Below are 27482 nucleotides of genomic sequence, written 5' to 3' on the forward strand. Positions count from 1 at the left end.
TTTTTTTTTCATTACTTATAATGTCAAATCAATATTAAACATTAAACTATATAGATGTTGTTATTTGAATTTGAGAATTTTTTTTTTTTTTCTATACTAAGAAAATAATGTAATATATCTAAATCCTTGGTAGCAAATTCTCAACTAGAGTGAAGGATAAACCAGTCAAAGTAGTGAAGTGAATCACTGATGACAATAATATTGGCTGGTGCAATGATCCATGGCCTTAAAATTACAAAGAAAACAAAAACATCTATAATAATAATAATAAATGTAGAAAAATCAATAGGTAGGGTCAATTTTATTTTTAAAATTTATGACATTTGTAAGGGTGGAAACATGTCAGGTGAGTAACTGGCAACACCAGCTTCCTAGGAGGATTTGGGCCAACTGCATGGACAGTGGGTTGGGCTCTGTTAGCAAATGTCACTTAGTAAATGGTTCCAATTCGGGTTGACCCAACCCAATCCAACCGGCACTATCCGGCTCACAATCCCAAACAAATTAACAAATGATAAATTTACATGCATGGACGAGATGTGTGTATTCACTGAGGGCAGTCTTTAGCTCCATATTTCATTCTTAAGCTTGAGTATGGTCTTGCTAGGGTTGGACAGTAAAGCCTAACCCGATTACAATTATATGGGTCAGCTTAGCGGGGCTTGGGCTTGGTGAATTTTAAGTGGGCTTGTCGGGGCCAGGGGCCACAGGACAATGGGTGGTTGGTCAAGCCCCGGATGCAAATCTTTGTCATTTAGTAAATGGGCCCTCATGCGACTACATGGGTGGACCAGATGGACTTGACCATCACTAAATTCAATGTAAACCCATGCTCGGTGGGGCCTCCATGATGTTTATGTTATATATACTCCATCCATTCATTTTGCCTGACACAGGGCAAACACCACGGACATCATAAACTCAGTAGGCCACACCACAAAAAACAGTGGGGATTGAATGCCAACCATTCAAACCTTTCTGGGGCCACTGTAGTTTTGGATCAAGCTTATATTTATGCTCTTCTTGAATCACCTTATTAACTAGTAGACGGCATACGGATATCACGGTGGGCCTCACGAAGGTTTCAACGGTGGGCTTTTCTATCCCACTCTTTCGCTCTTTCGTATGGTACACTTAAGTTTTGGATCTGCTTTGAGTTTAGACACGGATTCTGTGGATATTCTGCGGGCCTCACTACAATGTATGTGTTTTATTTCAGCTTCATCCGCTTTTTCACCTCATTTTAGAGCACGAGCTCGCAAAACATACCAAACGTTTAAGTGGATCATAACTCAATGATAATTGAACTATGCTGCAGACGTTTTGAATCACGCTGATATTTGTGTTTTCCCTTCATCCATGACTCCGTGATGTTATATATAAGTCGGATGGTGAATAAACATAATTGTAAGCACCAGGAAGTTTTCAACGGTGGAAGTCATTATTCCCATTGTTTCCTGTGTCGTGGTCCATTTGAACTTGGATATACTTCAATTTTTGGCTCAACCCCTAAAATGATACGTGAAAATGGATGGACGGTGTGGATAAACCATATACATTAACGGTGGGCACAACAAAGTTTACTCAATACGATGCAAGCGTACTGAGTAACTCGGTACACAATCCGATAGTCGGTATGCATTCCACCAAGCCTATATAAGCTCTGGCGCATCGGGCGTATGTTAGAAGAGGGATGAAGAGAGAGATTCGATTCGAACCTCATGTGCGTTTGGTAAATGCAGCAATAGACTTTTTAAACTAATCTCTCGATTTCCATTTCTCTTTCTTACGAAATACAATCATCTTCTCTCTCTCTCTCTCTCTCTCTCTCTCTCTCTCAAGAAGCATCGACTGGGATCAAAACTCCGTTCTGCTGAAGCTCCAGATCTCCTCACATCCGAGAATCGACAGAGAATTACGAACCAGATCAGCCCCTCGATCAGGTCTGTTCTCAATACTCTACTATCCATCCCTGCAATTCTCACAGATCCGATCGAATGCAACACTGGAATTCGCACTGTCCATATATTAATACCACAAGGAATAACAATTCTTTATGAGTTTGTTTCGCCTCATTCTCGAATGAGGATCCCGTCGTGTGCATCACTTTATTTCGAACCGCATGCTGAGATTGTCAGTTGATAAGAAGCGTCCATCCTCTGGATCTGGTCATATGGTCCACCCATAGGAAACCTAAGCTTAACGGATGATTCAAGCCACCCCTCTTTGTAGATTAATTTACAACATTGAAAACATTTGTTTTCAGTCGCCACGTTCAGATCACAAAATCAAAGGTCAAGATTATCACTGAAATGTGATTATTGTAACATAGCTTAGTTGTGGTACATCTCAGCCCGAGGGCGCCAATTTGTGACACATTCTGGTGATTTTGAGCTGTGGCACATCTCAGCGTGAGTTGGTGCTAGTTGAAGGTTATAAAAGGGCCCAAAAGGATGTGGGTGGAGGTAGTAAGAAAGACATGACGGCCCATGTCCTAATTAAAGTTATGGCCCTCAATAGGAGTGGAATGGTGGAAGAGGATGCATGTAGCCGACCCCATTTAGTTGGGATATGGTTTAGATGATGATGATGATGATGAAACTTTTGGGTACCCTGGGAATGTTCCGTAAGAAATTATATGATTCATGGTCAATATCTTTGCACAGGATGCATATGTGTACCCTTCTGAAAAGTGGGGACCGGCTTTCAAAATTGAAAAGCCTACAGATACTATGATTAAGATGCTGGGTAAATATCAAATAAGTTTTCATGTTTCACTAATATGCAACATGTACATCCAATGCAACAATATTTTCGTGAGGAACCTTGTTATTATCAACATTCTTTTATTTTTTTATTATAAATTTAGTGGAAGTATATGAAAAAGCACCTAGTATTTTTAGTATCTGTATTGACGCATCCATCGTACTCTTGGGATATGAAAACATATTTGGTATCACATGGGAAATATCGCATGTATCGCATAATGTATCGCTGTTTTTGGGAAACATTGGAAATTTTGTCAATTTTTTCAATGAAACTTCAAGAGGTGTTAAAAAAGACTATTACACAATTAGAACTCAAAAGATCACAAAAACAAGTACACATAATAATTTTCTGTTGTCTAGGGACCTCAGAAGTGATACAATATATTTAAAATCACTTCAGATATAATTTAGAGATCATATAAGAGAAAGATCAAGCTCTGAGCATTCTAATGCAATTTTTTTTCACAATCTAATTGGAAGTTAAATGGGTGAAATTTCAGATTGTCTCAATTTCCCAAATTTCCCCAAATTAAAAGTTCAAAGGTCAAAATCCATGATTGAGCATGCCAAGCATGCAAAATCGTAGATTATGAACTTTGTTCCACTATTTCCAAGTGATTTAGAGAAGATAAAACTCTTCAAATTCGAAGGAAAAAATCACCATTTTCATTTCTAGTACTACACTCTCTTTGATTTTGATTTTGCACCCAATCCCCTTTTCTCTCCAAACAATCTAAAATGAGTATTGAAATCACCTTATGAAGGTAACTAAAGGAAAAAAAAAAAAAATCATAAATTTTTTTAGGGAATTTCGACAAATTTTCCAATTTTTTTGCAAAGGGGGTTGATGATAGTATTGACAATACAAATGTGTTTATAAGGGCCTATTTGGGAGCTTGTATTTTAAATACTTGGATTCTAAATCATGGTGATTCCAAATCCTTCAGTTGTGTTTGGCAGCTTGTATTTGGAATTACATTGGAATCCAAAATAGCAATGCATTGAAATTATATAGTATATTTACAGGAGTTTGAATTAGATTACTAAATCGACTTTAATGTCCCCAATTAATGTACATATGTGATGTTTGACACAATGATTGTAATAAGCCCATTGAAATATATACTTTGACAAAAAATGATGAAATTCCAAGCCTTGGATGGGCCACAAGCACAGGATGACAACGAAGCAACTAATCAACATTTTTTAACAGTTGATTTACATGGTCAATGTTTGGACGGCTCAAATCATTCTACGGATGTAATTTTATTGATGCAACTAATGATCTTATTGTTTTAGGATATCATTAGTGGGCCATGCATACAATGGATTAGTAGCCTAGCGACACTTGTGTTATACGTGTGTCTATCCTGCCTTTAAAAATGAGCAAAAAAAGGAGAGGATTGGGAATCTCAAGAAAAGGGAGAGATTGCAAAATTGAGTATTTGAAATCCACTTGGATTCCAAATACCTCCCAATCCATGCTGCCAAATAACCCCTGGATTCCAAATACACTCCAATACCCCCTCAATCCACATTGTTAAACAACCCCTAATTGTAATATTTTTTAAATATCATAATGTCGATATATTGCAATATTTTGTAAAGCATCACATGATACAGGGAAGAAAGTGAACTTGAGCACAGTTTTGTATCGCTCACATGCGATATCAATAGTATCGGCCGATACTATCAATACTGCAATCATTTAAAGCACCTAGGGAAATCGTATGGTGGGTGAGTCGCCTTGACATCGTTAAAGTTGTCTACGAGGGTGCTGCTACAAGATTAAGCACAACTTTTGGAGAATGGATGAGTATCCTACAATGGCAGTCTTTGTTAGGGATTGACAATAAACCCATGCTCCCATACTTTGGTACACTTGTTATAGATGAATTAATTGCTAGTCTCCAAGATGAGGCCCCTTGGTGTATGCTACTTGCAGATGATGTGGTTTTGATCAACAGTAGGGGTGGCACGGACTGTGCTAGGGCTGTGCCAGTGTTGGCTAGGCTAGCCTTTTAAGGAAAATAGTTCAATGATCAAAGGTTTGAAATATAGTCCAGTCCTATTTTTTCCAGGGTATCCTCTATCCACAACTAGTCCTGTCACATAAATGGTTTGGATCTTGCAACACGACCTTCGATCCAAAGATTGTCTTTTAACAACACATGCACGCTAGATGGGAACTGCTAGATATGCCCTTAAATTTTCCATTCTTTCCATACAACGGTAGCCCACTTGATCGGACTAGGCCAAAGAGGAAGGCCGACCATTCATCATTGGCTTGGACCCAGCTCGGCCTGTGTACACCAGGACTAGATTTTAAGCCTAGGCTGACCATTCATCATTGGAGGCCCGTCCCGATTTAGGGAAAATAAAAAAAAAAGGCAAAAAACTATTTTTTTTTCCTTACTGGAATTAAGTTGAATCAACATGATAATCCCATATCGATCAAATCATGCATGATTTGTTTTCGATTTAGGATTTTTTTTATTTTTTTTATTTAATTTTTTTGATTTACATTGGAATTTTTTGAAATCTTCAGGTTTTTTTTTAAAAAACTTTTTCAAATAATTGTTTTAATGATGCATAAAGAGTTTTTTTTTTTTCTTTTTAATTTTATTTTAATAATATGGATCTATAGATTTCACACATGCATTGATTAAAAAAAAAAATTCAACAAATTTTTTTTTGGTCATTTTATGATTTTTTTTTTTTTTTTTTAAATTTTATGGAAATGAATCAAATGATAGATTTAGGTAAATCTATGCTTATTTTGAAATAGATCTACCATTTGATGTTGGATTTATATTATTTTTGTATTTTTTGGCCAGTTTTAGGTAGTTTTTATTATTTTTTCCCAAAATTTCTTTGGCAGAATGATAGATTTATGTTTTTTGAACATAGATGTAAGATCTTTGAACATCAATTTACATTTTATAAGTTGAATTGTAATTTTATTTGTAACATATTTTTGGCAATTTCAATATAAATTTATTTTTTTTCAAAAGTTAGATTGGAGAAATGAAAAATTATTATTGTTTGAATATAGATCTACGTTGTTTGGACTAGTGTTTTAAATAGCGAATAGTGTGTTGCATAGCATTCACCACTCTAAAGCATGAGGCGTAAGCTACATAGATGCTTCTAGATTTTTAATCAAGGTTGCGCTTGATCGCACCAATTTCATGATATTATGCACTAAATTAGACTCTTATTAGTAATGAAATTTAACAAAAATTTCATGATATTGGGTACAACCAAACAACCTAAAGTAATAGGAAATGGCAATGATTAAATATAAAAGCAAAGAAAGAGCAATGAAACTGATTTAATATTATTATTTATATCATTTTACTAAAAGCGTTGAAAAAATTAACTAATTTGTACTGAAAATAGAAAAAAAAAAAAAGAAGGTAACAAATCATTAAAAACATTAATTGATTTTAATGTTGTAGTGTAGCATTGTCTATATAGCGTGTAGCGCATGCAATTATCATGTAGTGTTGCGTGTAGCATAGTCTACATAGTTTGTAGCGCATGCAATTATCATGTAGTGTAGCGTGTAGCATAGTCTACATAGTTTGTAGTGCATGCAATTATCATGTAGTCCGGGCTACAGGTGACTTAAGCTTTTTTCATGAGCTACATAGCGTTGATGCTAAGCTACGCTACATAGAGTAAGCTACATGCTACATAATGTAGCTATTTAAAACACTAGTTTGGACATAAACTACTATCCATGAGTTGTAATTTTGTCCTTTTTATGTATTTTCAACCATTTCACAAGTTTTTGTATTTAATTTTTTTTTATTTTTTATTTTTTAATGACAACAGGGTGTTCCCGCCCCTTTTTAAGGCAAGATTAATCCTTGCGGATGCACAGAATCACCTGCAAACCACGTGCATTGGGTAAAGTGTAGGGAAGGGAATCAAACTCGCATCTATGGGGAGCAAACCCATGGCGCTAGCCATTCGCCCAAACCTCAAGCGGGTGTATTTTTTTAAAATAAATTAGGAAAATGAACATATGGATGAAATACCAGATGAATATATTCATTTTCAATATATGTTTTATTGTTATGATTTGAATAATTTAATAATCCAATAGTAGTAATATATGATATCAATTTATGACAGATATCAACAATTTATACCCAAAAGACTCAAAATCGCAAATTCACATCTTACAATAGGTTAACCTAACATACACCATACTTTTCAAACAATGGTCTGATACACCATGGAATAAATGGTCAAAACACAAAAAATGGATAGATTTTTGGATATCTCAATTTTCCCTTTTTTTTTTTGTTAGAAAAGAATTTTGTTCGATATGGGCCAACACTAATACTTGACACTGTACCAATATTCAGAACCATGAGTCAGTGGTTAAGATTTAGTTGGAGAAATTAAATGGTTAAGATCTTCGGATCAGTATGATTTTTGGGCTATGCTCCATCCACAATATCACTATGATTTCGACAGTTCGGATTGTTGCATTCTTTGCCATGTGCATGCTCGATCAGTCACACAATTTTAAAACAGTGGTGAACCATCGTTGTAGTCAAGCCAGCCTTGGTAAGTAACCCACATAGACACCTCTACCCATTGCCACATGGTGGGCAGGAAATCAGAGCTGAGCAGCAGGTGGGTTACAATCTACGGATGACATTGGCAAACCATCAAGTTACAAGTTGATGCCGGGTGGGGCATACATGATCGAGAACAAAGGATGGTTTAATGATTTCCAACCATCCACATTTTGTACGGCTTTACTAATCATAGCCTAATTCATAGGCCAAGTCATCGATATTGTGGGTTCCACCTTTTTCATAGCTAGGATTTCTCACATATATATCAACATGTGTGGCCACGTTCAAGGGTGCCCTCTAGCATAGTCAAACTACTACTCTAAGGAGGCAGGTTTTTGTTTGAGGAATTAGGGGGTCTTGTTCATCAGCCAATACATGTTTACTAAAAGGAAAGATTTTGTACATGTGGACCCAATTTTTGATGATCTAAACTGTTGATATGATTGGTCAAATGTAGAATGAGATTCCCATGAAACCTTTAGCTGTCATTTGGCACCGTGTATTTGGTGCTAATTGATGGTATTCGCACCTTTGCGGTGTGTTTGGCACCATGTAATTGGTGGTAAATGAAAAACTGTTGTTTGATGTGTTTTGAAATCCCTTTGTTTTGTTGTGAATCCATTCGGTTTGGTGTGAAATATCTTTGTTGACTGGCTCCCTTTTTAAAGGTAAGAGAGTCGCACAAGTAAACAAATGTGTCATTAGGCTACTAATTCATTGTACACGTGGCACACTGATGATACCCTGAAACAATCCAATTATTGACTGCATTACTAAAATTAAAATTACACCAATATAATGATCCAAACTGTCCAAACGTTGGCCATTCAATGCACGGTTAAAAAATGTTAGTGAGTCGCGTCGTTTGGGATCCTTATGTTTGTGGCCCACTTAAGGCTGGGAATTTTCTTTTTTTTGGCCTAAGTATATATTTCAATGTTCTTATTACAATCATTCTGTCAAATGTCACATATGTACACTAATTTGGATTATTGAAGTTGATTTACTTAATTAAATATATGTTGATGTTAATATACTAAAGAATTCTAATGCATTCTAATTATTGGTTGCCAAACACAATTTTTAGCTTTCAATCAATAATACAATTGGTGATTCTAATTCACATAGATTCCATAGTAATTGTGATTTGAATTCCAATTCATACCAAATACAAGCCACTAAACAAGCCATTAGGTTACTAGATCCTTATCCTTTGATATTGGGCATTTTTCCTATAACGAGAACCTTTACTATACTTTCTTACTCAACCATCTATTTGTAGGCCACCATATCGAAGGGTGGAATCATCCAATTTCAAGATTTATCAATAATCTTCTATCCTTTATGAGGCTCATCAAATAAATTACTTCTTCGACCACCGAAAGATAGGCTCCATATGTATGGAATCCCTGCACGTTAGTAAACCATACATTTGTTAGGTCACCAAGGATGACCTTGGTGATTGATGTGGTGGGATTTGATTGAGCCATGTGCTATTGTTAGAGATTGGGCTTGATTGAGTACGTATTCGACCGAACAACCATCAAACATGCTTTGCGTGGACCCATCTCTGGGACGAGGATTGGCCCAATTACATCCCGCAGTGTCGGGTCACCAAGCAATTTGTGTCCCTTTCAAACATGCTTTGCGTGGGCCCCATCTTTAGGAAGTGGATTGGCTGGTGTATCACGCACCACCGATTTGGTTGGTGTGGGTATGTGTCGTGCGAAGACGAGCGTTGCCGCTCCTCGAGCTCCAAGTTGTACAAACGGTTCAAAGGAGATCAAAGTTACATGGCCCCCAAAATGATGTATTTATTATATCCACACCGTTCATCCATTTTGTGAGATCATTTTAGAGCATGATCCCAAAATTGATTCATATCTAAATCTTAAGTGGACCACACCACAAATCACAGTGGGGAAAATGATTCTCACCGTTAAAATATTCGTAGGGCCCACCATATCATTTATTTTCCATTCAATTTGTTCATAAGGTCACATAGACCTGGATGAAGAGGAAAAACAAATATCATATTTATCCAAAACTTTTGTGAAACCCAAAGGGGTTTCAATGGTAGATGTTCAATCCCCCACTGCTTTTTGCAGTGTAGTCCACTTGATCTTTGGATCTGTCTTAATTTTCGGCTCAAGCCGACGAGCTCGCCAAATGGAGGTGCCGTTGGGATATAACACATACCTCATGATGGGACCCACAGAACTTGGTGACGTCAACACACCAGCCAAATCGGTGGTGTGTGGTACACCAGCCAATTCGCTTCCCCATCTTTGACAGTTGCACGTGGCCAATCAAACTGTCATGTCGGGTCAAAGGGCCGGTCACTAGGCAATCCGCATCAGGATGGAAACAGATTGGTTACTCCCCCTGCCACCAGCCAATGGCTGGTGGTTAGTGCTCTGTGGGCCCAACCATGATGTATGTGTTTCATCCATGTTGTCTGTCTATTTTTCTAGATCATTTTATGGTATGAGACCAAAAATGAGGTGTATTCCAATCTCAAGTGGACCACATTACAGGAAACAATGTTGAATGAACGTCGACCATTAAAAACTTTTTGGAGGCCATAAAAGTTTTGGATCAAGCTGATATTTGATTTTTCCCTTCATCTGGGTCTACATGACCTAATCAACAGATTGGATGTCAAATAAACATATAGTGGGCCTTAGGAGAGGACCCCATAATGCGTCATTTGTTTCTATGTTCTCTAATAGGCAGGCTGCGATCTGACCTAGGCTTTAAAATTGAAGGTGCAAGAGAAGAGCAGATCTTACAAAGAAAGAGAGGATGGCAGTGACTCTTGCTCCAGGGTTGTCTCGGAAGTTGAAGAAGGTACTGGAGTCACGTACGGACACACCAGATGTGCTCGCATCATTGTATACCCTGTCCACCTTCTACACGGATAACAGCCATCAAGCACGTAGGAATCTCAGATCCACCATTGAGAAGAGATCTCTATCCATCAACCATGAATTCCTCCTCGCCTCCGAAGCTGCTCAAGAGGTACATTTTTACCTTTTGATTTTATTATTATTAAATAATGATTTGATTTCTTGCTAATATATTTTCTGTTTTTCCTTAGGCGTTGGATAGAGTGGAGGAAGAAGTCAATGCCTTAGTCGAATGTTGTGATATGTAAGATTGAGATCCCCTTCCCTTCCCTTTTTTTTCCCCCCTCTCTTTCAACATTAAATCACCAAAATTTAGCCATGTGAGAATAACCTCATAGCACACAGATTTTCTTAATGTTTAATAATATTCATTTCGTGATTTTCATTCATGTTCTTCAGCATCAGTATTCTAAAACCCGGACTGAAGTGGAAGGTCAGACTGGAACTGGCCACTCAAAATCAGGGGAGTCACTATAAACCCTCATCAATTAAGTAGATGAGTAGTAAACCATCAAATAATTTAGATGGTTTGGTCATGTGCAATGGAGACAAAAAACCACCCTGGTTAGGAGTGAGTTGGTATAAATTGAAGGCTCTAAAAGTCCAAGGGGAAGGCCCGAAAGGACGTGGATGGAGGTAGTAAGAAAACTCTTCATGACTTGTGGTCTAACTGAAGGTCTGGCCCTTCGTAGAGTGGAATGGCGGAACAGGATTCATGCAGCCGACCCCAATTAATTGGTATAAGGCTTAGATGATGATGCTGTGATAATGAATTAAGTAAACAACTGTTAAGCTCGAATCCACGGCTTCTAGTTGAAAATCAATTGCTCTAACCACTATGCTAACAACAGATTACCTATCAATTCCTTCTAGTTTTATAATTGTAAGTATAGTTCCAGGCCAAAGCAGACCAAAGCAGGTCTGGTTGCTTTGGACCAAACTGCTACAAACTAGGTTGTGGTCCAGTCAGGGTTTTTAGAAATTCTTCAGTGTTATCTGGATTGGTTGCAGAGATTACAGAAGGGAAAATCTTTAGTTATTTATAGATTCTCTAAGAGCATTTTGTTCATCATCATGTTTAAGGAGGCAGTTGTCATGAGCATCATAATTTTTACTTTGAATTGTTGATACTTTCAACTATTCATCCAGCAATTTAAATTCCCTAGAATATGGCATCAAGGAAGCATGCATTTCTTTCTGGCATGTCTGTTAGAGGGCCGCAGCTTAGACACCTGAATAACATAGACCAGAATACAGTTGATCAGGTTTCCATTTCAAGCATGGAATGCCGTAATTCTTTGTGAAGCCTGCCATTTAATCTTGTACCTGTGGTAGCCATACTGAATGCCAAAAACTAAAATAAAATAAAATAAAAACTAAAAAAACAAAAAGTTAGAAAAGGTTTTATGCAAGCATGTGCTTCTTCTTTTTCTTTTTCTTTCTTTTTTTCTTTTTTGGGTGTATTTCATTGCTGCATCTTGGAGTGGGTTGTGGTGGACAGACCCAATTAATGGCCAGTGGTCGGGTGTTGAGTATTAACTGCTCAGTTATTCCACCATTTAAGTATATAAATATATGATCTTTTAAAGCATTCCTAGGTCCTTTTACTCGATGCTTTGGAATTAGGTGCGTGGTTGTTGACTGGTGGATCAGCCTTCAGTACTTTTCATCTTCATGGAATTTCTTCATGCTTTTGGCAGTTCATATATTCATCATATGACTGAGACTCATAAGAGATAAATTGGTTGAATTCTACCTACCATGGCTGCATATGCACTTCACTTCTACAATCATTTTCTTCTGTTCGTAATATAACTCTATTTATCTATATTGTCCCAGCTATTTGGGGCCAGCTATACATCTATATATGTGTGCATGAGCGAGCGCATGTGTGCTTAATCACTCCTGTGGGAGTTTCGCACTCTCATTGCCAGTTCCAAGCTTGGATAAAGGAGGCGGCTTGCGTCAGGTTGGCAGCCAGTGTTAAAATTTGGACTTTTTCTCATGAATCCTAACAATGGCAGTACATGATTTGTGTAGCTGAGCCCAATTAGTTGGGATAAGGCTTAGATGACGATGATGATATATTAACATATGTTCTTATGCACCACTGCCTGTATTATAATAAGGCCTTCAGTATTAAGCCTTGGTGAGCTTGTCTAACATCTCATGTCCATGCCGAAACATCAACATGTCTTCGTTGAAGTTTCATATAGTTGTATGAAAATGTTATGAATGACATCTCCAATTGAAATATCAAAGCAAAACAGTTTCAGAGTTTATTTTGTGATTAAGAGGTAAAAGCTGATCCATTCCAAGGAAGTTTTAAATGAAACTGCAGATCACTTGCACAACATTCTAGTACATGGACATTTTCTCTCATTATGGTTGGAGATTAGTGTACCTGTATGACTTTCAAGACCTCGTACGCTAATTTAGTTTGTATATGCACTTTTTTCCTAGGACATTTTTGTGAAGGGAATGGAACTGTCCAATGTCTCCTTGTATATATAAGCATTCAAGGGGATTATAAGCAATTACTTTTAAATGATTTCCAACAATTGTAGGGTGAGGTGTGCTTACTGTTGAAGCACATTGCTATACTTCCAGCTATTCCCATTTCCATGCTGTTTACTTTTCAGTTTGATGATAATTCTTGCTGTGCTAACTGGCAAGCAGGAACCCCTTTAAATGTATACAAAGTCTCTAACTGCATAAACAAATGATGTCGAAACTTTTGCAAATCCATAGGATTTCCAAGGCATTAAGCGGATGTAATACAACTACGGGAGATATCATCAGTACCACAGAGAGGCTCAAACAAGAACTCGAGGTCACCACACAACGACAAGAGATTGTATCATGCTTCCTCCGTGATTATCAACTTTCTAATGAGGAGGTAAACATAATACATATGTAAATATTCTATATCCAGGGTTTAGCAATATCCTCTGATGTGATATGTATCACCCCATACGTAATGGCCTTTTCTTTTGGCCAAGGATAATATACATTTTTTATTTTTTTTTAAATCACTAATAATGCACTGAATTGAACAAAATCACAGTGTTTGTGTATATCTTTTGACCTGATACCAAGTCATTTTTTTGGAGCCGTCAACATGCTCCAACAGCTATATTTAAGCCATGTCTATACCCAGTGATTGCAGTATCGAATCAGCCAATGCTATTGATATTGCGCAGCGCTGATACGAAACTGGGCTGTAATTGGAAAACTTCCCACTATCGGATATATTATCGCAATGTATTGATAATATATCAGCACATTGCGATATTCTGAAATATCGCTGTGATAAGTTTCCTGATACCATTGATACATATCGCATGTATCGATGATATCACACTTACATCAGTCCCCTTCTGAAAATTTGGGAAATTCACCAAAAAACCATTTTAAAAAAAAAAAAAAAAACCGATTTACTATGGGATTTTTTATTGGGATTACATTGCTAAGGGAATTTCGACCATTCATCTTCAATTTTTGGAGAGAAAAGGGGGTTTGGGTGCAGAAATCGAGATTTGAGAGCGTGTGGTACTAGAAATCCAATTGTGAATTTTTGTTAATTAAATTGTTTTCTCTTGTTTAAATTGCTCGGAATTTGTGGAACAATGTTAGTAATCCATGATTTTGCATGTTTATATGCTCAATCATGGATTTTGACCTTCTATTTTCAAACTCGAGTAAAATGGGCGAATTTGGGAAAATCCAAAAATTTCCTGATTTCACCCATTTAACTAGCACTTAGAGTATGAAAATGATTTGAGAGTGCTTTGAGGCTGATCTACAGATTGATAGATTATTTTTTTTTGGGAATTTTTGAAAAAAATATATTATTAATAAATAATAATTTCTTTTTTACATTGACCAGATGTTATTTAGCCTTATATTTGTATATTATGAGTGTATGTTGATCTTAACATCAGCCACACCCATTTATTTATTTTCAAAAATAAATTTATATTTTAAAAAATTATAGGAAATAATTTTAAAATATAAATTTTTAAATAAATGCACTATACATTGTAGGACAGATTTGACTTTTGAATGCATTGGTTGTGTTTTCATACATGTCTTCTATGATTTAAATTATATAAACTGATTTTGAATATAGTCGCATCACTTCTGTCAGACGGTGCATAGTTTAGGACCTTATCATGTGCACTTGTTTTTTGTGATCTTTTGAATTCAAACTTCTAAGTGTGTATTAATGTCTTTTTAAACATCCCCTGAAGTTCCATTGAAAATTCTACCAATTTCCCAATTGTTCCCAATGTTTTCCAAAAATAACAATACATTACCGATACATGTGATGTTTCCCATGCGATGCCTGATATCTTTTTGTATCCCAAGGGTGCAACTGCAATACATGCGTCAATACCTATCCTGAAAAAATTGTCTATGCCATAGTGTATACTGCAATCAATTTTATCTTCCTTTTTCTCTTTATTTGCCTCATTAGTTTTGGTACTTACTTGCATTGTCTCTATACTCTTGCCTGTTTTGTGCAGATAAATGCATTGAGGGAAGAAGAGCTGAATGAGAATTTTTTTAACGCACTTTCACACGTTCAAGAGATTCATGCCAATTGCAAGATATTGCTTAGGACACATCACCAGGTATCTCTCTCTAAAATCTGTCCTCACTGTCTACAACACTGCAGCAGATGCTATACCTTCATTAATGTATGCACTTTCTATTCCATCTTCATTGTATGATTACATGTAGTAGAGACTCATGTACAAAGAGTTGAATGAAAATATGAAGCTTTTATGTATATAAAGGGATTCTTTTAATTTGGGAGCGATTCCTCAAACCTATTGGGAGTGAATGTGATGCTCAATACATCCATGGTTTGATACTATGCATTGCACAAGCTATCATGCTAATAATTATTTTACGGTGTGATGCTATCCAACTTATGCAGTCATTTATTTTTTAACTATTGCATTTAATTAGTTGGACTAAAACATAATATATGGAATGAATTTTAGTAATAATAGGAGTGAAAACGAGGAATTAGTTAAGATTGCTGACCAAGAAGTTTCCCAAAATAACCACTTTTGATACCTTGAGTCAATAATTCATGGGAGTGGTGAGACTGAAAAGGATGTTGCCATGGTTTTTGGAGATCTGCCTCTAGAGTTTTATGTGATCATCATGTACTGTGCAAACTGAAAAGAAAATTTTATAGGATGCTATAAGACCAGCCATGGTTTATGGGAAGAATGTTGGGCAGTTAAAGAACAACATGTTCATAGGATGAGTATAGCTGAAATGAGGATGCTGAGTGGATGAGTGGTAAGACGAGGAAGTATAGAATTAGAAATGAATGCATTTGAAGGAACTTATGAGTAGCACCAATAGGTAATGAAATGAGGGAAAGTAGACTTAAATGGTTTAGTCATGCGCAACGGGGATGAAGAACCATGCCGGTTAGGAGTGAGTTGGTACAAGTTGAAGGTTCTAAGAGGGAAAGGGGAAGGACCAAAAGAACATGAGTTTCAACATTGAGGTCATGGGTTCAAGCCCATGTTATCTTTTAAATAAAAAAAAAAAAAAAAGGACCAAAAGGATGTGGATACAGGTAGTAAGAAAAGACCTGATGACCTATGGTCTAACTGAAGGTCTGACCCTTGATAGAGTGGAATGGCCGAACATGATTCATGTAGCCGCTTAGATGATAATGATGATCATTTGTTCTTGAGAACTATTGTCTGTAATGCTTGATGCACACAAGGTGCAATGTTCAGCTTGTTCCATAAGATCTAAACCAATGAATGTAGTCATTAAAAATAAATAAATAAATAAATCTGCATTGATTTTTCTCATAAGTATTAGCAGTTGTGATTGCGAGCTGATCATAGCCACCTAGCGGTTCTTATTTTCCTATCTTGTCTAAAATCCTAGATTTCTAATCTCTTCTTTTCTTTTTATATCTCCCAAAAACCCTTGTTTCTAAGCAAAACCCATCTGTTTTCTTCTCTTCTCATCTTCTCTAAACCCTAGATTTCAAAATCCGTCTCCCAAACCCCACCCCAGATCCCATCATCTCCATCTTCCAAAATCCTAAAGCACTATGTATTTACAAGTTGACATATTTACAACTAGATATACGGTACATGGGACGATCACTAAGATGGTAATCAATGAGTATAGTTGTGAAAATTCCAAGAAACCAACAACAAAATGGTAAAATCTGGGTTATTTTCCAGAGCGTGAAGAATATCCAGCTCATGGTTACCTTTTTATATATTCCTTCAGGGAATTCTATTCAGAAGGTTAGTTGCACAGACCTAAACAGGTGCTGCTCTTACTTCTATTGCACTTTGATCTTGTACTCTTGACTCCCGCTTTCTAGCTGTTTATACTTGGACATTCCCCTGCTCTTGCACCTAAATCTGTTGTCGCCTCACTTCACGTCTTGTGCAACTATGCTTCAAACATCTGTAGTGTGTGATCATTTCCTTAGGACCATTGCTGTATTCTTTTTGGAAGACTGGACACAAGATCAAAACATAATCCATGTTGAGAAGAAGAATCCTTGTTCATTCCTATGGAATATGAAAAAGGGTTGTAATGCAGCCAATGTCTAAAAAGTTCTGGATGTCAATGAATCCTCCATAGAAGACATAAGAGAAATACGTGGAAGAATTAAATTAACCAGGAGTTAATTATCTTTAGCTCAGTTACTTTAGCTAGGAGTTAGTTTTGCCACATGTTAAGTTGGATTTAGTTTAGGAATAAAAGGGGATTAAATGAATTCCCATGAAATGTTAAATTTTTATTTTATTTTTAAAGTGTGGCTGTTTGTATGCTGCTACTAAAGGGGTTTAGGGCAGGTGAACTCAATCTATTAAATCCTAGAAAAGAAGGCTGTTTTGGGGGATGGCTTGGGTGTCTTCTGGGAAGTTACAGCTAGATGCAAGGATGGAAATCAATCTGGATTGGAGATGGGATTCTTGAGGTAACTATATAAACCCAAAAGACGGATCTTGTAAGGCATTCATATTTTACTTTGTTTTAAGAAATAATAAGATCTGTGTTCTTGGTTTTGTAGCCTGAAACTATGGTTATCCATTTGCTCCTTTTTATCTGTATTTTCCTGATAATTCTTCTTTCTACACCTTTTTTTGAGCCCCTATTTCTACACCAGCCATTGGATCATGTCATTTGAACATCAAATTTGATCCCATATGTAGATCTAACATTTGGTTTGCATTATCTCATTTGGGCGTCAAAATTGATCCCATAGCAAGTCTTCTTTTTGGTTTGCATTAGTTATAGTTTTGTCTGGAGCAAAGGACTTCCCAATATGAGATTAAACATAGCTGCTTGGGTGTTTCATTTGGTGCTACAACCATGTTTTGGTTGCATGACAATGCTTGTGCTTCAAGGAGATAGCAATAGGTGCCACAAGAAATAATGAGGACATCAGACTATCATATAGGGTCTACCAAAGGAGATGGGCTAGACAGCAACCCCAGTTTCGTAATGGATGGATGACATCTATATGGGGCTCAACGGGCCACTTTGAAGAGTGAAGACCCCGTATACTTAGGTTGTGCATCTGAAAGACCCCATACTAGGAAGATGCATATGGGTTGCTATTGTCGGAGCATTCGACCATTGGATTGCGACTGTTGGCCCATTTGACCATCAGATCATCATCTGCGAGTCGTCGGACCGCTGGTCCACTCAGCTTTTGGACCACATGGATCCCTAGTCGTAGGCATTTTTTATTTTTACTTTATGTTGGACGTGATTGATGGTTTTAATGGGGATTTGATGATTTAGATTCATTATTTTTTAGTACTAAGGGCATTATTGTAAATTTTACTTTTTAAGACTATAAATTAGAGAAGGGAGACGTCCACAGCCTAGCCCAAGAATATTGAAGAAAAAAATAAACTCTTTTGTTCTATTTTCTCCTCATTGTATGAGATTTGCAAGTGAAGATATATACTCTCCAGGGATCAGAGATGAGGTGTGAAGCCTCGAGGGTGATCCTCATTTATCAATTCCTCTTCTTCCTAGAGGTGGGCAGGATCCAACCCGACTTGTCGGATCTGACTCTACCGAACCGGTTGGATCTGATCCGATCTGACCCAAAAGCCAGGATCGGGTCGGATCGAGTAGACCCACTCGAATCCGACGCGGAACCGAGTCGAGTTCGGGTCATGTAGCAACTCGATCCAATCCGGACCGGAATCGAGCAATATAAAGTCAGATTTTACTTTTTTTAAAAAAAAAAAAAAAAAACATTTACCATTCTTCTACCTGAACCCTAACCCTACCCGAGCCGGCGTCACCAGATGAACCTATGCCGCACTGCAGCCCGAGCCGACTTCCTCTCTTCCCTCCTTCTTTCTCTCCCTCTTTCCCTCTCCTTCCTTCTCTCCTCCTTTCTCTCCCTTTTTCTCTCCCGATTTCCTTCATGTTTCCTTCATAGCACCAGAGTCTCCAGCTTGGGTTGACTCAGCCCAGTCCGAATCAACCGGACAGACTCAACTCGATCCGACTTGGTTTGGGTCAGGCCAACAACTAATCGGTTCAGATCGAGTTAGCCCTGCTGGACTCGGTCCTGAATCGGATCGAGTTCGGGTCAGGTACTTGCAAAAACCGGATTGAGTCGAGTTGGACCTAATCCGTTCCGACTCAACTCGATGCCCACCTATACTTCTTCTTCACGCAATCTCTCTCTCTCTCTCTCTCTCTCTCTCTCTCTTTGTTTTCATGCGCTTCCTATTCAAACTCTAAACGCCATCTCTTTTTTCTATTTCTTCACTCTTTCTTCTCCTTAATCCTCCAAACACCCAACCCATCCAAAACCCTAAGTCGTGCACCCTTTCCCGTGGCCGTATGCACGTGCGTACACATGCACACACGGCCGACAGCCACTTCCCCTTTGTTTTTGCTTTATTTCTCCCATACAACCCTAACCCTAACGCCCTATTCCATCCCTCTTTGAAACCCTAACCTAATCTTCCCCTAAACCGTACCCCTAGGTTTCCTATTTTGAACTCTTAGCCCTAAATTGTATCCAAGACTTGAAATCATCAATCTAGTTGAGTGTTGGGACTATACTATGCTAGAACGGGATTCTCACATCTCTTAGGGACCAATCTTTCATAGTTTTATATTGATTATGCATGGTAGATGATAACTTTGGTTAGAACCTAGCTAGTTAAATGTGAATTTTCTGATTTGTGGTAGAGTACATGTTTTTTAATGCTTGATTTAATTGTAGTAACCTGGAAATTGATCTCATTTATCACTTTATCTTAGACAACCTTCATCCTGCATCAAGAAAATGCCAAAAAGATGAAAAAGAAAAGTTAAGAAATCAGGGTCTTTTTCATTTTTATTGCACTTGGAGTTTGGATTTTCTTTTTTGAGTGATAGAAAAAAAAAAGAAAAAGGAATTATTAAACGAAAAGGAAAAAGGTAATTACAAGGAGAATGATTAGGCATCATCCACTTTTGATACGATGGAGAAGAATTTCCCTGAAGTCCTCCAATTACTCCAAAGGACCATCAGCAAATCCTTGGAGACCCTAGCCCATTCAATTACAAGCCGTTTAGCTTTTTGGAAGGCCACCCCTGTTGAATGCAACTTATCCTTGAAAACTCTGCTATTGTGTTTAAGCAAAGTCAACCAACTAGACACTAGGAGAGGAAGCCACCATAATGATCTTCTTTTACTCTCCTTCCTTTCCCCAGTAACTCCCTCATTGATCTTGGCATAACACATCTTCTTCAATTAGGGATAAGAACCTCCACCATATCTCCTCAGCAAAGGAACAATGCATGAATAGATGATCCACGGTCTTAGCATCTCAAAGGCATGAGATGCATCCATCAATAACTATCATTGTCATACTCAAGTGAATACCAAAATACGAGGGGAACCCCAGAACTCCAAACATGGTGAATGGGGTCCAAAACTCATGAATGAGGAGGAAAAGCAATAGCTGCATAAAACAACTTGACAAAAAACCGCCCGAACTTGTAGGCTTCCACACCATTTGTTTCGATCAGTTCACCTTGGTCTTGTAGTAGGTTCGCAAGGTAAAGAAAATTGGCTGTCTCATCATCAGTGAAATTCCAACGAAACCAACGGGTCCAAACACACAATCACCGGCCTTAGAAGCATAATGGGAGACAAGCATCTTCCTTGACCACAATTCCGAGTACGTTAGGAAAGGTAGAGCATAGAGGCCTATCCACAGACCATGGGTCCAACCAGAAATGTATGTATCTCAGTGGTATGGTAGATCTTCTCTGCTTACACGAATCAAGAAAACCCATGAAGAATTTATAGACAAATATTTGAGAGAGAAGAATGAGGCACTCGAAGATTTTGACTCCAGCAATAGTGGCATTGTGATGAGCAGCTGTGACACTGTCACTGGACCTGGGGCACAGCTGCCACAGGCATAGATCATCATTTCATATTTGATCTGTGATATGCGTTGACCTTTCCACTTTGTTGTCTGTATCATAGTTCTTATCATATTGCCCAAATTTTGTACTGAACGTATGCTAGTGAGTCACATCTCACTGATTGTATGCATGTCTGTATGGATATGTGCGTGACCTTTTCCTTTGTTCTTAAGAGTTTGAACTTGGTACGGAGGTTGTGTATTGGAACGTGTCCTTCTATAAATTATAATTGGTTTTTGGCAATTTCAATTGTAATTTGGTGATGGGAAATTCATAGAAATCAACGAGTTATATAATTTGAACTTTTAACTTGAAGTGTGTTTCTATGTATTTGAACAGTTGAACATTTCGGTAACTAACTTGACTTGACCAAGTAGTATCTAATTCAGCAAGTCTACTTGGTCCTACCATGACTTATTAGGTCATGAATATTGTGCCTTTAAACCTTGTTTTTTGTTATTATAATTATTTTATGTGCAGAGTCTGTTGGGACAGGCTTGGTGCTGTATCTTCTCTTTGAAACTTGCAGCTTGAATAACACATCAAGAACAACCAGATCAATTGCAAGTTTTTCTGGAACTTACTCTGAGATTCTTCACAGCGTGCAGGTCTGGAGCTGATGGATATGATGGCTGTATACCAAGAAGGAGCATATGAGCGCCTATGCAGGTGAAACTTCTGATCAGAAGAACCTAACACAAGTATTTACACCTCTCCACTTATCAAGAGGGAGGGGCAATGGACTTCTGATCAAAAGAATGTAAACAAGCATTTACAATATTTCACATATCAAGAGGGAATTATATATATATATATATATATATATATATATATATATATATATATATATATATATATATATATATATATGTATATATATCTTGTCATCCACTTTTCTTTCCTTAAACTAGATTTCATTATACATAGACATGTCTGATTACAGGGAACCTAACATTACACATATGCTAAAAATTGGTCGTAGTGGTTTTCTGTAAGTTTGTAATGTCAACCCACTCTTCAGGGCACATTTCTGAGCTTTTGATAGTTTCTTTCCAAGAATGCAAACACTAATTCCTTCAACCACTGGAACCGTCATTGAATGGATATGTGCTTGTGCTCCTTTGACATTTACGTTATCTTGCTATATCTGCATGCATGTTGGAGGAAGTTTTGCTTAAAAGTTAGCATCGGTTGTGGTATGATGGAGCAATCAAGCAACAAATTTAATCCTCAACCACTACCTCATCCCGTCATCCCTTAACATATGAATTTTTGGTTCAAATTGGTTTCTATGGGGCTGGCTAGTTCACAACACTAACAAAGGGGAGACCTGCTTTCTTTAGGGTGGGTTTGAAATGTATTAGGAATCCCTTCTCATGCCTTTAATCATGGATAGAGACGCATAAAATGCTATCAATTGGGCTTGTCAAAAGACTTGGAACTGTGGAACTTTTTTTAATAGCAGATGAGATTTGTGATGAGTCATTGAGATTAGACATCTTTTCATGACACCCTTATGAAAGCTGACCACATTGAAGATTTCCTAGCTAAAGATGTAGTATTTTTCTTTGTACTGGCATGTGGTTTCCGCTGGTTTTATTATCGTTCCTTTTCTCGCTGTTTTTTTTTTCCCCAACAAAATCTGTGTTACTTATGATTCAAGAAATCCTAGCTCGCGTGAAATCATAGAAGGAACATCAATTGCACCCTTAGTATCCAGGAAATCCCAACAAAGGAATAAGAAGCAAAAATCACAACAAGTGTTATTCTTTGACAAGTGAACATGGTGCTTAAAAGAATAGAAGCAGAGAGCAAGAAGAAGACATCATTGGGTAACTTTGTACTCAAATAGTTTGGAGTTCTGAAGACATAACCGGGTAACTTCTAAATATTTTGGTGTTTCTTATTGTGCTGGGGAGTGCCCAAGGTCTTCTTCTTCTTCTTCTTCTTCTTCCTTTTCTAAGCAGTTTATGTTTGGAACTGGTCACTAAATTCCACCATTTTACTTTCTAATCAACTTTATTTGTGTAGGACTAGGTGTCATTTTATAGGCATCCACGTTTATTCTAACCGCAGAGATAGTTTCAGCATACTTTTTTTTGTTATGCATGGAAAGAGAGATAAGACATGGACGATTTCCTTGTTCCAGGTGGGTTCAAGCGGAGTGTAGGAGACTGGGTGATACTGATAATCCTGAAGTTAGTGAGCTTTTGAAGACAGCTGTTCGCTGCCTGAAAGAAAGGCCTGTTCTTTTCAAGTACTGCGCGGAAGAGGTAAATTTATTTGTGAAGTAAACATGTGGCCAACAAATAAATTTGTACTTCCATAGGCATTACTGAATGATCTTTATGATGTTATGATAGTTAATTATTGCTCATCAAATTTCTCATCTTTCAGGTGGCGAATATGAGGCACAATGCATTGTTTAGACGGTTTATAAGTGCTCTTACTCGTGGAGGACCTGGCGGGATGCCTAGACCCATTGAAGTGCATGCTCATGACCCTTTACGTTATGTAGGCGATATGTTGGGGTGGCTGCATCAGGTCCGAATGCTTGCCTTCTTGCTCGGAATTCATTATTAATTTTATGGTGGTATTGACGTGTCACTGTTATGCTCTTTTGGAAGGCCTTGGCATCTGAAAGAGAACTTGTACTTGTATTACTCGATCCAGATGCAGTGATAAATACTGGACCAACTGCCCGCCGCTTTTCCAAGAACACAGAAAGTGATCCAATAAAAACTGAATCTGACATGACATTTGTTCTGGATAGAATATTTGAAGGGGTATGCCGGCCGTTTAAAGTGAGAGTTGAGCAAGTCCTGCAGTCTCAACCTAGTCTTATAGTTTCATATAAACTCAGTAATACATTGGAGTTCTACAGCTACACTGTGAGTGATGATTGATGCCCTCTCATGTATGTATCTCATTAGTTCAGATTTCATCATTCCAACATGCAAGTGTTTGATCTTTCTCAGATTGCAGACTTGCTGGGAAGAGAAACAGCTCTCTGTAATACAATTTGGTTACTCAAGGATGCTGCTCAGCAGACTTTCTTTGACATCCTCAAGGCTCGGGGAGACAAACTTTTAAGGTACCCTCCCCTGGTTGCAGTTGATCTATCCCCACCACCAGCAGTTAGAGAAGGGATCACTGTGCTGCTTGAGATAATTGATAACTATGACAGCATGATGGTTCCCGCTTCAGGAAAGAAGCCCAACTTTGATCCCGTGATTACTGCTTTACTAGATCCTATTGTTCAGGTATCCATATGCTCATATAATTTTCTTTTTATTTCTTTCTTTTGGTGTTTTGTTTCAAATGCTGGTTCTTTCTTTTATTTTCTTTCTTTTGCCATCTTTGGGGATGTCTCACCCCCAAATAAGCATGCAAAATAAAGGATTCACGGCTTTTCTCAAGATATTCTCTCATTTCCTCTTTATCAAACCATTGCTTCATTACCTTACTCATATCTATAGTAAAACCTCTTATCTCTAGTGCACCGTCAGGAAACACTATTTAGATTTAGAATTGCTGTGTGGCTTCCTTTACAGTCCCTACAGAAATAAATTCTTGGATCGATGGTCCTATAGAAATAAATTTTGCTGTGCAACATGGCAGATGTGTGAACGAGCAGCAGAGGCGCACAGGGCTAAAGGAGTAATTCACTCATCGAGAAGAAGTAGAATGAGTACTGACCCGAGCCAACTCAGTAGAGATTCTTCATCTGTTGATGCAATTTTGACCAGCAATAATTCTAGCTCTTCCACTCAGGTTAGCTAACAGAAGTTACTCCATCTATTTATTGCCCACTCTTCTGAAAATGTCTATATGTTATCTTTACAATATTTGGATCTATTCTCATGATTATCTTTATGCTACTGCTGTTAGGTAGTTATACGAGTTCTTGAATTTGTTTTCTGACGCTGATCCTTTGGGGTACCAGAGGGAAATCTTTGCAGTTAGTTGATGACTTTTGTTTGAGAATAGTTATATGCAATGTTGTAAGGACAAAGATGCAGGTGTAAAAATTTGATAGCTGTATGGAGTGTCAGATATGCCTAACCCCAAAAATAGGATGTGCAGATTTGGAAATATATTTCACTTGATTTAAATTAAATATTTTATAAATTAAATGTATGAAATAAAAGACCCCTTTTGGGTAGGAGAACGTATTGTATAATTCCTCATTATTAACTTCTCCTCTTCCTAGTAAAGACTTGCGTGATACTTGGGTTATTGGTCATCTACAATTGGACCATAATACCCGTTTTGAAGACATGTAAATTACCCATTTTGACATACCCGGGTGTCATAACCCTTTCCTAAAGGGCACCAGAAATCTCATATGTAGGATGTAAGAAACTTTTGAAAACCTGGAAATGCCAATGAGAAACCTTCCCTGTGTGTTGAGTCACCTTGAAGGTTATGTCATTTTGTGGAACTAGATGTTCTTTGTTATGCTTACACTCTATCCATTGCCAAGTGATCTTTCTCGTATTGGTATTGGAACTCATTTTGAAGTAATTAATGGCTGCATTCTAAGAGAGGGATGCCTGTTGTGGGCAAAGGTTTAATGTATTGTCCAAAACCGATGCATATCACCCAATATATACTGGTATCGCCCATGAATGATATGGCTGTATTGGCCTGTATTGGCCCGAAATAGCATGATACATGGGTGATATGAGGCCATATTGGAGGTGAATGATATGGTACCTCATATGTTGATTTACTACTTTGGTTGTGGGAGGATAACCATTATCAGTTTTTTTTTTCTTTTCTTTTCTTTTCTTTTGAAAGGTGATAGAATTATTGAAAAAGGCGGAAGCCAAAGAGAAAACAGCAAACAAAGACAAGAAAGGAAAACAGAAAAACACAACAAAAGACAGACAACCTAAGCTTCGCGACCCGAGAAAAGAGAAGGAAAATTGAAAATACAAGAGCCACAAAACCAGCCCCACCCCACAAGCCATTATCCCCGAGCCCAATCCCTGACAAACTGAGAGACTACTCAGGACCACGTTCACTGATCTGTTCACATCATTAAAACACCTATTATTCCTCTCTAGCCATAAAGCCCAAAAGGCAGCAAGCAAGCATAGCCTCCATCTCTTCTTTCCCAACTTCCCGCCACCTCCAACATCCCAGGATCTGATGGGAGGATAACCATTATCAGTATTAAAGAAAAAGGAAAAAAAGGAAAAAAGAATGTTCAAAACCCATAGCAACCTTGTATTTTCTGTGACTGGCTTGGTCACATCCATGAAAATTGTCCAAGTTTTTCATTGGTTTGACTAAACTTTTGCAAGAGACTGCCGACCGGAGCCTGATTTGTCCCAGCTCCAGTATAAACAGTGAACTTTGAATATGGGAAATATTCTCCTAGGAACTGGTTCTCATGAGAACTTGTGAGAACCCTTTGAGAACCCATCCTTACATGATATGTGCACAAAATCCAAACCGTCCACTAGGTGAGTGACCTCATGAAACCTCTAGGGCTCAGAAATCAGCCTGATCCAAAAATCAAGTGGGCCATAGCAAAGTGGGAGGAATGCCCACCCTTGATTTTCACAAGTGCCCACCTGAGTTTCAAAACGGCGTGGTTTTTTGCCTAACCCTTTTTTCCAGGCTAGATGAAGGGTGCATATACACATCATGTGAAATGATTTCTCAAAGGATTCTCATGTGTTAAATCAGGTGAAACAGGTTTAAGCTACTGAAGGAAATGGCCAAGCATGAAGTAGCCGCATGTCAACTTGGTCAAGTCTGTTGTTCGTTAGAAATTTATCGGACTTCTTTGCATGCATATGTGCACGCATTTACACACACCCATGCATACTCATATGCCATGCATGCATGCATGTGCACATACATGTATACCTAGTTTTTAGTTTCTGACATTTGCTAATCTTTTACACAAAATCCTTGAATGGTGATGGCATGGCACCTGGTTAATTTTCTTCTGATGCCTTTTTCCCCCCTCATTTTTTGGTGGATGCAGAATACTGAAGCTCCCTCCAAGATATTCCTCATCAACTGCTTATCGGCCATTCAGCAGCCCTTGTTAGGGCATGATGTTGCTGCCAAATACGTGAGTAACCTTGGATCTATGATCGAGATGCATGTCAACATTCTTGTGGAAAAAGAAGTGGATTCCATTCTAAGAAGATGTGGTTTGTCAAGCAAGATGCCGTACATTCACAAGTCAATGAACAAGGAGCAGGCTGATGACATTGGTCCTTTGTCAGAGGTAGAGGACATGTCACCGCCCTTGCTTTCGGAGTGTTTAAGAACTTTCTTTGGGCTCGTGTCTGGGAGTGAAGGTTCCCTCCCAGAATTCGAGCAGATGCAGGACCCTCGGCTGTGCTCTAAGACCTTGATCTGTCTGGCAAGGTCACTGGCAGAAGCATATGAACTCGTCTACAAAGCGATCATTGATCCCAAAAATCGTTACCCTGACCCCAGGTCCTTGGTAAGGCATCCTCCGGATCAGATACGGACCATCTTAGGGATTTGAAACCGTTACTTTCTATCTGCTGCGAATGGAATACCATTTCTGCTCATATTTTTGCTAGCAATCATAATAATCAAGAGAGATCGTAGTGCTTTGGCACTTGATTAAAGCACTTGGATTCTTGTTTTACAACTATTGAGTATCAGATTCATGCATCACTACTGGTTTTGTATTTGATAAAAAATGCTGTCATCCGTTCCTTCTCTTACCATCGTCATCTTATCTT

General features: G+C 37.9%; 1 protein-coding gene across 4 annotated transcripts; it reads left to right on the plus strand.

Moving 5' to 3' along the window:
* Positions 1–1682: 1682 nt before the first annotated feature.
* LOC131222866 (conserved oligomeric Golgi complex subunit 6) lies at positions 1683–27464 on the plus strand. 4 transcript variants are annotated; one of them, XM_058218093.1, is made up of 12 exons: positions 1683–1943; positions 10099–10387; positions 10467–10519; positions 13027–13174; positions 14805–14912; positions 21341–21408; positions 22889–23012; positions 23137–23283; positions 23367–23630; positions 23718–24002; positions 24361–24513; positions 26744–27464. In XM_058218093.1, the coding sequence occupies exons 2-12, from the start codon at positions 10172–10174 to the stop codon at positions 27257–27259; spliced, it is 2082 nt and encodes a 693-aa protein (XP_058074076.1). In that variant the 5' UTR covers positions 1683–1943; positions 10099–10171; the 3' UTR covers positions 27260–27464. The 4 variants fall into 4 exon arrangements, with proteins under 4 accessions (XP_058074076.1, XP_058074075.1, XP_058074074.1 ...); XM_058218092.1 differs by having other exon boundaries at positions 10120–10387; XM_058218091.1 differs by having other exon boundaries at positions 10135–10387.
* Positions 27465–27482: the final 18 nt, after the last annotated feature.

Source organism: Magnolia sinica, chromosome 13, assembly GCF_029962835.1.
Source record: "Magnolia sinica isolate HGM2019 chromosome 13, MsV1, whole genome shotgun sequence".
Lineage (NCBI taxonomy): Eukaryota > Viridiplantae > Streptophyta > Magnoliopsida > Magnoliales > Magnoliaceae > Magnolia > Magnolia sinica.